We start from the raw sequence: 11,362 nt of genomic DNA on the forward strand, positions 1-11,362 counted from the left end.
GGGCACTTCATATTATTTTGAACTTCATATTATTTTCGCAATTCATAAAAGGTAAATTTTTTTTCCACAACCATTTAAAAATGAATAAAGATTTTTTAGATCGCTAGCCTTTCAAACGCAGAGAGCAGGTTCGATTTGACCCGCGGGCTGCAGTCGGCCAACCCTCGCCCTACCTCTTCCCCTAACAAGACAGAGCTCCCAGGAAAGCGGGCCTCGGATTGGGCCAGGCAGAGTGGGTGGGGCCTGGGGGGGGGGGGCTTCGTGTCTTCGCGCATTGGGAAGGGAAAACCCGGATTGGTCCACTCCGTTTGGCAGTCGGCCAATCAAATCAGGGCGGCCCTGCCGCTTTGCCCCGCCTCGCGCTAGCGCCTGCGTTACGCGGGGAGTGCGCCACGCCCCCTTGCGCGCTCGGGACTCACTTCCGGGCACTGGCACGGCGTGACGTCAGGAGGAGGGCAGGTAAGTACAAGCGGGCGGTGGGGGCGGTGAGGGCCGGGGGTCTGGTCGTTGCTTCACCCGACCTCGGAGCCGCTCGACGGGGTGAGCGCGCGGGGGCTCGTTGGGCACTGCGGTTGTGGGCACGATGTCCGGAGCCGGCTCCGGTCCCAGCCGCGACCTTAGTCCCAACCCCAGGCAGTTTTATGTCTGAAGGGCCTTTGGGTTTTCTTAGCTGAAAGATGGGACCAGTGAGCCCCTGCCTCGCTGGGTTATGGTGAAGATTTAGATGCTCGTAAAATGGTTTGGCACGAGAAGTAATCGAAAGTGCCAACATTTAACTCTGCATCAGGCGCTGTGCTAAGTCCTTCAACTCACTGAGCCTTGACAGCAACCTTATCAGGTTGATACTTTTATAAACCCTCCTTTACAGATGAGAAAACTCGGGCTCAGAGAGAGAGGCTCTGCCAAAAGTCAAAACCGCTAGAACGCAGCCGAATCGGGGTCCAAGCCCACGCACTATGCCCTAAGCCAGTGGGGTTTATCATAACTCCTGGCACCAACGACTAGAAATTTCTATACATCCATCCTATAACACCCGCTCCCTGGGGTGGCAAAACCACTGTTAAGAGCCCCAGCTCCTGTAAATGAGGTCCCCCGCGAACACTTCCAGCATCTTATTTCATTCACAGCAACTCCAGAAAGTCAGTCCGGTCACCCTCATGTACTCGTTACAGATGAGGAAGTCGAAGTTCAGGGAAGCTCAGACACTGGCTGAGGTCACCTAGTTAGTCAGGACAGGAGCTGGGATGCAGCCCCAGGGAACTGTATCCCAAGCCGGGGTGGGCACTTAGCATTGTTAGGTTGGAAGCGACCTTGGGAAAATCCAGTCCAAGGGCACACTTTACAGATGAAGGATCTGAGGCGAAGAGATGTTCAGGGTCATGGCAGAACAGTTTAAATTTCTTTTCAATGTTTATTTATTTTTGAGAGACAGAGCGCAAGCAGGGGAGGGGCAGAGTGAGAGGGAGACCCAGAATCCGAAGCAGGCTCCAGGCTCTGAGCCGTCAGTACAGAGCCCGACGCGGGGCTCGAACTCATGAACCGTGAGATCATGACCTGAGCTGAAGTCAGACGCTTAACCGACTGAACCACCCAGGTGTCCCTGTTACCAGACACTTTTGGATGATGGCACCGTGAGCCCTCATAGTTAGCAATTTTCCTTTCCAGGGAGTCCCAAGAGACTTCTGGCTTGAGGCAGGGAGTCGACAGCGCGCAATCTGCAATCCGTGTCTCATCACCTTTTCAGATCAGCCGATCAGTCGAGGGCGAGGACCAGTAGGCAGCTCGCAAGATGGTGAGTAGACAGCCTCGTGCTCACCGGGTTTTTCTTCTGGTCTGTGTCAGGCCCGGAAGTAGCCCTTTCCCTCCCCCACCCCAGGCTGTAAGGAGGTATTTCCAAACTCCGGATCATGATCTTTTTGGTGCATTGGTTCTCAAAGTTGGCATTGCACTAAAATCACCCAGGGAGCTTTTTCCTTTCCTTTCTTTCTCTCCTTCCTTCCTCTTTCTTTCTTTCTTTCTTTCTTTCTTTCTTTCTTTCTTTCTTTCTTTCTTTCTTTTTTAAGGAGGTGAAATTCAAACAACATGAAATTAACCATTTTAGAGTGTACGATTTAGTGGCATTTAGTATTTTCATATTGTTGGACAACCACCACCTTTATCTATTTCCAAAGCATTCCCAACTCCCCAAAAAGGAAATCCTATCCCCACGAGCAGTCCCTCCCCGGCCCCAGCAACCACCCGTCTGCTTCCTGTCCACATGGACTTTCCCGTTTGGGACATTTCGTGTAAGTGGAATCATATGCGATGTGGCCTTTTGCGTTTGGCTTCTTTCACCCAACACAATGTGTTTGAGGTTCATCCACGTCGTAGCGGGAGTCAGGACGTCCTTCCTCTTTGTGGCCGAATAATATTCCACCGTCCAGATCTGCCGCATGGTGGGTCCCCATCCATCCGTTGAAGAACGTTTGAGTTGTTTCTGCCATTTGGCTGTCATCACTACGGCTGCTAGGAGCGTGCGTGCACAACGATTTGTCCAAACATCTGTTTCCAGGTTGCTTTTTAAAAGCCCGGGGGTCCGGGTGCCAGGCCCGGAGGAGCCCTCGTCAGGAGGGGCGGGGCCCAGGCGTCGGGATTTTAGAAACTCGTCAGGTGCACGCAACGTTCGGCCAAGGTGGAGACCCGCTCCTACCTGGGTCATCAGGTCAATTTATTGGGCGGCTGCCAGCATTTAGAAAGTGAGACCCTGGCAGCTGGATAGGCGTTCTTTCTCGAAGCCTGTGCTGTGCTTTGGCTGTACGACGCGCATGTTTACGCAGCGGCTGTGTTAACGTGTCCTGCTGTCAGTCATGGTCCCCAAAACACGGGAAGCCCTTGCTTTAGCAGAGTCGGATTCTCTTGTAATTTTCCACTGTGACGACAGCGGCTCGCCAGTCCCCAAGTCACGGTCCCCAGTCCGACCCAGAGCCCAGGGCTTCTCTGGGATGTCTCTCAACCTCCCCGCCACGGCCCCCCATCCGGGCCCTGCCCCTGCAGGCCTCCTGGAGGGCCCTCTCTGAGTCACATCTCTCTTCTGCTTTCCAGGGTGAAAGGAAAGGTGTAAACAAGTATTACCCTCCGGATTTCAATCCCGAAAAGGTAAGGCCGGGTTCCCTTCCCTGTGTCCACAATAGCAAAGAGACTCCACAGAGCAGGGGCCACATAGCACGGCATCCCCCCCTGACGTCAGGGCCACGGCTGCAGGAGTGCGGGTGGCCTCTGAAGTGTCACTGCCTCGCTGGTTTGCACTTGTCACAGGAGTCTCGGGACAGTCTTGTTTTTTTTTGTTGTTGTTGTTGTTTTTAGCATTTATTCATTTTTGAGAGACAGAGTGAGGGGAGAGTAGGGGAGGGGTTGGGGGGTGGGGGAAACACAGAATCTGAAGCGGGCTCCAGGCTCTGCACTGACAGCCTGACAGCAGTGAGCCTAACATGGGCCTCGAACCCACGAACCGTGAGATCGTGACCTGAGCCGAAGTCAGACGCTTAACCAACTGAGCCACCCAGGCGCCCCACAGGACGGTCTTTATTCCCCGTGGAAAATGGGGCTGTGTGGTCAGTGACCTTTTACCCTGGGCCCAGCATGGCCTGTTTCCTGCGAAGGTCAGGGTGAAGTCCAGCACATGGGCTGCATCAGACCCCCTTTGCACTCTCAGCTCTGGCTCCTCTGCGTTCCTCTTTGTTCCCTGTGCTCTTCCATCCGCCTGGAATCTCTTCTTCTTTTGACCACAGGCGCCTTCCCTTCCTTCAGGTCTCTCCCCACAGGGGGCTTCCCTGACCCCCGTCTCGTTCTCTGTGGCGTCACCTAGGGCTTTATTTCTCATCGTAGCCGTTACAACTCCGGGATGCGCTATCCCTTCATATGGATGTTGTTCCCTGTCCCCCTCTAGAATGTCCACCTGAGGGCAGAGACGTTCATCCGTCCTGTTCACAACTGTGGTCCCACGCTGTAGGTGCTCAGTAAGGGCCGGTGAGTGAATCGGCGCGTCCCAGCTTCGTGGTCCTGGGCACGTGACTGGCCTTTCTGTGCCACAGTTTCCCCATAGGTCACAAGGGGAAAATAAAAAATGGCTCTATGTCACAGGATCCTTGAGGGGTTGAAACAAGATGACACAGGGCGCCCGTGTGGCTCATTCGGTAGAGGTGCAACTCTTGATCTTGGGGTTGTAAGTTCGAGCCCCAGGGTGGGTATAGAGATTACTGAAAAAAATTGGGGCGCCTGGGCGGCTCAGTCAGTTAAGCGACCGACTTCGGCTCAGGTCATGATATCTCATGGTTTGTGGGTTCGAGCCCCGCGTCGGGCTCTGTGCTGACAGCTCGGAGCCTGGAGCCTGTTTCGGATTCTGTGTCTCCCTCTCTCTCTGCCCCTCCCCACCCCCCTTTCAAAAATAAACACTAAAAAAGGTAATTAGAAAAAATAAATACATCGTAAAGTCACCTTTACAGAAAAAGAGAAGATACACACGTAGTACCCAGTAAACACTAACCAGTACTGACAGCTCACCTGGTCTGCCCCACAGCACCAGAGGTGATGACAGTCATTGCCCCCAGTCGACAGATAGAGGAAACAGAGGCTGGAAAGCAAAAAGTGAGGTCACTCCCCGGGGTCATGCAGCTCGTTCAGCTCCTCGACGGAAGAACAAAGATTCAGACTCACATATTCCTGCTTCCAACCCCACTTGCCCCACCAAGGCCTTAGTGCCTCACAGTCTGCTGTTGACACCGCCCACAGGACCTGAGATAGAGGCCTCTCTCAGCCTGCGAGAGACAGCCTTGCTGTGCTAACCTGCTCCTGTGTCCTTTCCGTGCAGCATGGCTCTCTCAACCGATACCACAACAGCCACCCGCTACGGGAGCGGGCTCGGAAGCTGTCCCAAGGCATCCTCATTATCAGGTAAGACCCTGGCATCACCTGAGGATCCCTGCATTTGTGCCACCTGGCATCGGTCTCTGGGAGAATTCGGCGCCCCTGATTTTGCCCCGTTGGCAGAGCCTTAATTCCATAAAGCAGCAAGTCTCTGTATCAGTCAGCTGTTGCCGGGTAACAAAATGATGAACGTGTATTACGTGTTGCTCCCAATTCTGCAGCTCAGCTGGATGTCTCTGCTGGCCTTACCTGGGCTTGGCTGACCTGGGCTGGGCTCTCTCATGCGTCGGGGGTCACCTGCCTGGGGGACTGCCTGGTCCGGCATGGCCTGGGCCAGCACGACCGGGCTCTGCTCCACATGTCTCTCATCCCCCAGTTGGCTAGCCTGGCCGTGTTCACATGGGAGCACCCAGCTTCCAGAAGAGACTGGGCGGAGGCAGGCAAGGACTCTTGAGGCCACAACCCAGAGCTGGCACACTGTCACTTCTGTCTCACTGATGGCCCAGTCGTGTTGCAGGGGGAGGGGCGGTGAGTTCATTCCACCTCTCGACAGGACGTGCTGCAGACACACATTGCCAAGGGCACGGATACGGGGAGGAGAAAGAATCACAGCCATCCTGCCACTGAGCCAGGACAGTGGCCCTTCCCGCAGGGCTCTCCTTTTATTTCTGGCCCGTGCCCCCGCGGGCCACCCAGGACCAGTAGCAGAAGCCAGCCTATGCTGCCTCGGAAGGACGAGCCCTTCTCTGCTTCATGGACTCTGACCTCAGTCTCCATGGTCCATCGTGGGCCTGAGCAGATCCACTGACAAAATCACGAGAGGTCAGAATGTCTTTGGAAAAAGAATCAAGATCGGAGGCCCAGCAGTGGCCTCAGGAAGCCGAGAGCTGAAGGTCACTTCAAAACACAAAACCCCCCCGCACCTCCATGCTCCAGCCGCTCTGTTTGCTGAGCCCTCAGCTCATCTGTACGGTGTCTTCCCTTCACCCCATTATTCCTTACATAACGGTGTCTCAAACTGGAAGCCTTGTCGCTCCCGTACACGGACGGCCAGGTCACGGGTCGCAAATAGAAGCATGGAGAAGAAATCCAGTGACAGTGCAGCAAGTTTCCTAAACTCTGGCTGGGCCGCTGCTCCTCCCCTCGGCTCCCCCCACCCGCCGTGGCCTCGGCTGGCACGGGTGCGCGGACCCAAGGAGAGCCCGAGCGCACCGGGTGCCAGCGAGCTCTTTTCTCTTCGTGTAGGTTTGAGATGCCCTATAACATCTGGTGCGACGGCTGCAAGAACCACATCGGCATGGGTGAGCCCCGCCCGCCCTTCCGTTCCTCGCCCCGCCCCCGACCACTCAGCCCCGCAGATGGCCAGCCCCTTGGCCGCTGGGCCCAGGAGAGACCGTCTCCACCAGGGGCCCCCGATCAGGCTTCGGAGAGGAAACGGGCACCCGAGTGACTGGTGGGTCGTGGACACCTTGTCGCAGAGCAGTCGGGAGGCCCGGCCTTGCCACTTCCTAGCTAGCCGGACCTCAGCAAGTGACTTAGTCTCTGTGTGCCTCAGTTTACCTACCCATAAGACTCACGTGGTAGGAGAGCTGTGTGGCAGGCCGAGTGCATAACCCACGGCACAGAGTACGCACGAGGGCTCAGGACCTAAACCGCTGCTGCCTGTGCTGTGACCTTTAATATTGGACCCCTGTCCGTGCCACAGATGGGCAGACAGACAGACGTGGGGCCACGGCCCCACTGGGCAGCTCTGAGATCTCAGGCAGGTGACATGACCCACCTGGCTTCCACGTCCTCCTCGGATACAGGGACCCTCAGCTCTTCACGCAGCGCCTGGCCCGGTGCAGCAGCTCATTCTGTAAACGGGAGCGGTGGCCCTTGGCAGTAGGGGCTGGCCACTGTCACAGGGGCCGCAGAAGAGCAGGAAGGAGGGGCTGGGCCGCCCCACTGCTACGGAGGATGAGTGAATCCTCCCCACCCAGTAGGTCCCCCTGATCAGACCCAGCCAGGGGCACCTGCCCCAAAGGCCCCCGGGTGCTCAGGGGACAGAAAGCAGGACACAGCCTAACACCCAAGGTGGGTCACCCTCAGGGCTGTGAACCGAAGCAGCCACCGGGAAAGGGAAACTCAGGCCATGCCACCCGCCAGCCCAAGCTCTGTTTTTGTGGTTTAAAGCTTTTTTTCCACCCCATAAGCGAGACTAAACCGGTCAAGAATACGAACCGTCTAATCAGTGAAAAACCCGAAAACGCAGATGTTATTAGTGAAAGCCAACCCTCCTTGAACACCTGCCAAGTCCCAGCCCCCGTGCTGAGTGATGCGTGTGTATCGTCAGCCCCCGTAGGTGTCACCGCAGCGCTGTGTGGTGAACAGGATAGTCGTCCCTGTTGAATAGGTGGGGAAACTGAGCAGCCGACCTACGGCCGCGTAGCTGGTATGCGGTGAAGTCGGTATTTGAACCCGGACCCTCCTGCCGCCACCCACACTCCTCTGTGGCTTGAGCACCCGTTGTGTGGCCTGGACACAGCTCTTTCCCACCTTGAACTTCAGGGCTCTCCAGAGGTGTCTCCCCTGCGGGTACACGGAATAGCACCCCTGTCTGCCCCCTGTCAGCAGAGATGCTGGGGGTGGCCTGAACCTGAGCCTCCGTTCTTTCCCTCTCCTCCCAGGTGTTCGTTACAATGCAGAAAAGAAGAAGGTTGGCAATTATTACACAACGCCCATCTACAGGTAGGGGCAGCCTGGCGGGTGTCCCCAGAGGGACACATTGGTTAGCCACAGGGTGAGGGGGCTACAAAGGAGTCGCAGTAGGAGGGCAGCCATTCCCTGATGGCCATTTGCAACGGTCCTTTCCTGGAAACTGTCCTGGTCTGTCAGTCTGGGCACATCCCTCTGGCTAGAACCCTCCATGGCTCCCACCTTCCTCAGACTAAAAAAAGCCTGAGTCCTCCCCACTGCCCACAAGGCCTTGCACACTCTGCCCGGTCCCGTCTGTGTCCTCACCTCCTTCCGCTCTCCCCCTGAGTTCCCTCACATACACACCCCCCCCCCCCCAGGAAGATCCCCCACCTCGATGCTCTCAGCCTGGAATGCTCTTCCCCAGACATCCGCAAGGCTCCCTCTCCTTCCTTGGGTTTCTGCTCCAACACCACCTCTCAGAGAGGCCTCTTCCAGAGCAGCACTCACCCCCCAACACTGGTTGCTTGTGCATTTGCTGCGAGCGTGGCCCCTGCTGGGATGTCAGCCCCTCTAAGAGCAGGTTGACGTCCTTCACCGCCGTGTCCTCAGCAGCCGCTGCCAAGCCTGCCGCAGGGCAGCCTCGCTCGGGAGGGTTTGTTGAATGCACGAAGGAGCAAACTCCAGACAGAAGGTCAGCTCTGGGGCGATGGGACGGTGTGTGTCTCACCCACAGCCGTGACCCCAGACACAGAGCTTGGTGGGTAGCAGGTGCTCAGTGAACGCTTCCCGAATGATGCTCACCAGCGGAAGGAAGCAGGCGAGGGGTGACGGGTGGCCTGGGGCCGCCGCGGTGTCCTGACGTGCGCCCTCTGCCCACCCAGGTTCCGGATGAAATGCCACCTGTGCGTCAACTACATCGAGATGCAGACGGACCCCGCCAACTGCGACTACGTGATTGTGAGTGGCGCCCAGCGCAAGGAGGAGCGCTGGGACATGGAGGACAACGAGCAGGTGCTGACGACAGGTGAGCACGGGGGAGGGGTGGGCCCGGAGGCCAGCCCCGAGCCCGAGCCCGAGCCCGAAGGCCCTGCCGCGTTCCCGCTGTGGCAGAGCATGAGAAGAAGCAGAAGCTGGAGACGGACGCCATGTTTCGCCTGGAGCACGGCGAGGCCGACCGGAGCACGCTCAAGAAGGCCCTCCCCACCCTGAGCCACATCCAGGAGGCCCAGAGCGCCTGGAAGGATGACTTCGCTCTCAACAGCATGCTGCGGAAAAGGTTCCGGGTGAGTGGGGCTCCCGCGTGGCGTCGGGACCACGAGGGGGCAGGGGCCACCGACGTCGGAGGGGGGAGAACGCAGATGCGGCCCTGGCCCCACCACATGCCAGCTCCAGCTGGGCCATTTAGCCCTCTGAGCCTCAGTGTCCCCATCGGACCACGTCCCTACCTCGGGGCACCCGCGGGAAGCCCCTGGCCCAGCAGCTGTTATTAAGCAGGTAGCCCCTTCCGGGGAGCCCCAGCTCTGCCTTCAGCAGACTCTCCGAGGGAAAGAAAGCTTCGAGCTAGAGCACAGGTGAGGCCCAGCCCCGCCAAGGGGGACAGCCGAGGCCCAGCAGGGCCCTGACCTACTACTCAGCTCCTAACACGTATTTCACGGGTCCACGCAGCCATCCCAGAACGGAGCCCCGAGATCATCAACCCGCGCCCGCACGGTTGCCAAAATATCTCTGCCGTACCCTGTGGTAAAAAATGTCTGAAAGGGGAGAGTCGCTTACGACGAAGCGTGGCCGTGCGTGTTTCAGTGTACAAGTGCCTGAGTGCAGGGTCGCTGAGGGCACACGTGCAGACCCCGACTCGCACCCCCGGGGGCACGGTCCTCCCTCGATGTCTGCTCACGTCGCCCACTTGCTGGGTGGCTTCCACGTCCCGGGCACCGCGTGAGGCCCTTGCCTCGGATGAGCTTGAAGAGGAGGAAACCGAGTGGCGCCACGCACCCCGGGTCAGCGGGCAGGGGAGAGGCGGGTCTTTGACAGCCACCGTACCTTTCCCCCACCCTGTCCCCCACCACACAGGAGAAGAAAAAAGCCATGCAGGAGGAGGAGGAGAGGGACCAGGCGTTGCAGGCTAAGGCGAGCCTGGCCATCCCGCTGGTGCCCGAGACGGAGGACGACCGCAAGCTGGCCGCCCTGCTCAAGTTCCACACCCTGGACTGTGCGTGGGGGGGCCGGTGGGCAAGGGGGACCGGGTGGGCAGATACGGAGGTCCCCGGCCATGAGCGGGCCACGGCAGGCCAAGGCAGAGGGCGGCTGTGGACCTCCTTCCCTCTCTTGCCTCCCCATCCCCAGCCTACGAGGACAAGCAGAAACTCAAGCGGACGGAGATCATCAGCCGCTCCTGGTTCTCCTCCACCCCGGGACCCCGCACCGGCAGCAGCAAAGCCGGCAGCGTCCTGAAGAAGCTGGCCCAGAACCGCAGATGCGCACCCGTCGGCTCCCCCATCACCGTAGAGGACCTGGGCATCGTGCGGCGGCGGTCCCGAGAGGCCTTGGAGAACCTCCGGCTCGCCGCGGAGACCCCCAAGCCTGGGGAGCCATGGGTGCCAGAGGGGAACACCCAGGACAGGCCCGCATCCCCCCCAGACGGCTCTCCGGAGACAGCCGAGACCCCCAGGAGCAGGGGACCTCCGGGGCAGGCGGGGAAACGTCAGGACAGACCCCGGTCCCCACCAGGCCCCTCTCAGGAGGCAGCCGCCTCCCAGGACACACCACACCCGGGCACCCTCAGCTCCTCCCTGGTGGCCGATTACTCCGACTCAGAGAGTGAGTGAGCAGTTCTGGGCACTGGACCTGCTCCAGAGGCTGCGACCCAGCCAGGAGGCCCCTCCCGGACTGCAGCCTTGCTTGCCCCCCAGCCCTCCGAGCGCTCAGACGCTGCCCCTCCCGAGACCTCGCCTTCCTGCAGCAGTGGAGTTATTTATTTGGTCCTGGAGAGGGTGTTTGTGCCTTGTGGGACAACATCCCAACATTAAAGCCCTGCTTCTTTGTCCCTGCCTCAAGTTGCTAGATGGGCCCAGGGGCTGACTCCCCCCGCACCCCACCACCCAGCTAAGCTTCGCAGGACTCTCACCAGGCAGCGTGATGCTACGGCCACAGCCACGATCCCCGCCCAGCATGAGGGTTTCAGTGTGGTAGCTCAGGTTGGCCTGCAATCAGAGCGGACTTCCCAGAGGAGGCAGTACAGTCTCAGTGCGAAAGGTGGAGGGGGGACCGGGCAGCAGGAACCGCACAGTTAGGACTGGGAACACAGGAGGTGCCTGAAGCAGTCAAACCCGGAGCGTGCAAGTGTGGGGTTTTTGTTCTCCCCAGCCTGTAGGGGTGCCTTGGAAAGGTCACGAAAAGGCCCTCTCCCCTACCCCCTTCCCTGCCATGGTGGATCTTTTGGAGGGAACTGGTAAACTGAACAGGAAATAGCTCAGAAACAGCAGGGCATCGACCCAGAAACCCAACCGGCCACCTCCCCTTAAACCGGGGAACAGGAAGAGCATTTAACAAATGTGGGGGTTTGTAGCCCCAGGGGATACGGCAGTGACCCAGCCACACAGAGCGCTTGGTGCTGAGGTTCTGGCCAGATTCATATTTCGCCTGATGGGGCATGGTGGCCCCAGGGGCTGTCCCCAGCCCACCAGCCTTTGCTCCCTGCAGGGAAGGGAAGGTTTCAGGGCAACAGTAAGAGCCCCTTAGTCTCTGAAATACCCAGTGCGGGCCTTTATTTGAGACCACCTTC

At 58.6% G+C, this 11,362-nt stretch overlaps 1 protein-coding gene across 8 annotated transcripts; it reads left to right on the forward strand.

Moving 5' to 3' along the window:
- Positions 1-308: 308 nt before the first annotated feature.
- On the forward strand, positions 309-10,622 carry YJU2B (YJU2 splicing factor homolog B). Of its 8 annotated transcripts, none has more exons than XM_045046657.1 (11): positions 309-459; positions 1,666-1,792; positions 3,082-3,135; positions 4,847-4,929; positions 6,148-6,203; positions 7,572-7,632; positions 8,006-8,338; positions 8,463-8,605; positions 8,692-8,864; positions 9,652-9,790; positions 9,925-10,622. In XM_045046657.1, the coding sequence occupies exons 2-11, from the start codon at positions 1,790-1,792 to the stop codon at positions 10,404-10,406; spliced, it is 1,527 nt and encodes a 508-aa protein (XP_044902592.1). In that variant the 5' UTR covers positions 309-459; positions 1,666-1,789; the 3' UTR covers positions 10,407-10,622. The 8 variants fall into 8 exon arrangements, with proteins under 8 accessions (XP_044902592.1, XP_044902595.1, XP_044902593.1 ...); XM_045046660.1 differs by having other exon boundaries at positions 428-459; positions 1,745-1,792; XM_045046658.1 differs by lacking the exon at positions 309-459 and adding an exon at positions 469-540.
- The last annotated feature ends 740 nt before the right edge of the window (positions 10,623-11,362 follow it).

Source organism: Felis catus, chromosome A2, assembly GCF_018350175.1.
Source record: "Felis catus isolate Fca126 chromosome A2, F.catus_Fca126_mat1.0, whole genome shotgun sequence".
Lineage (NCBI taxonomy): Eukaryota > Metazoa > Chordata > Mammalia > Carnivora > Felidae > Felis > Felis catus.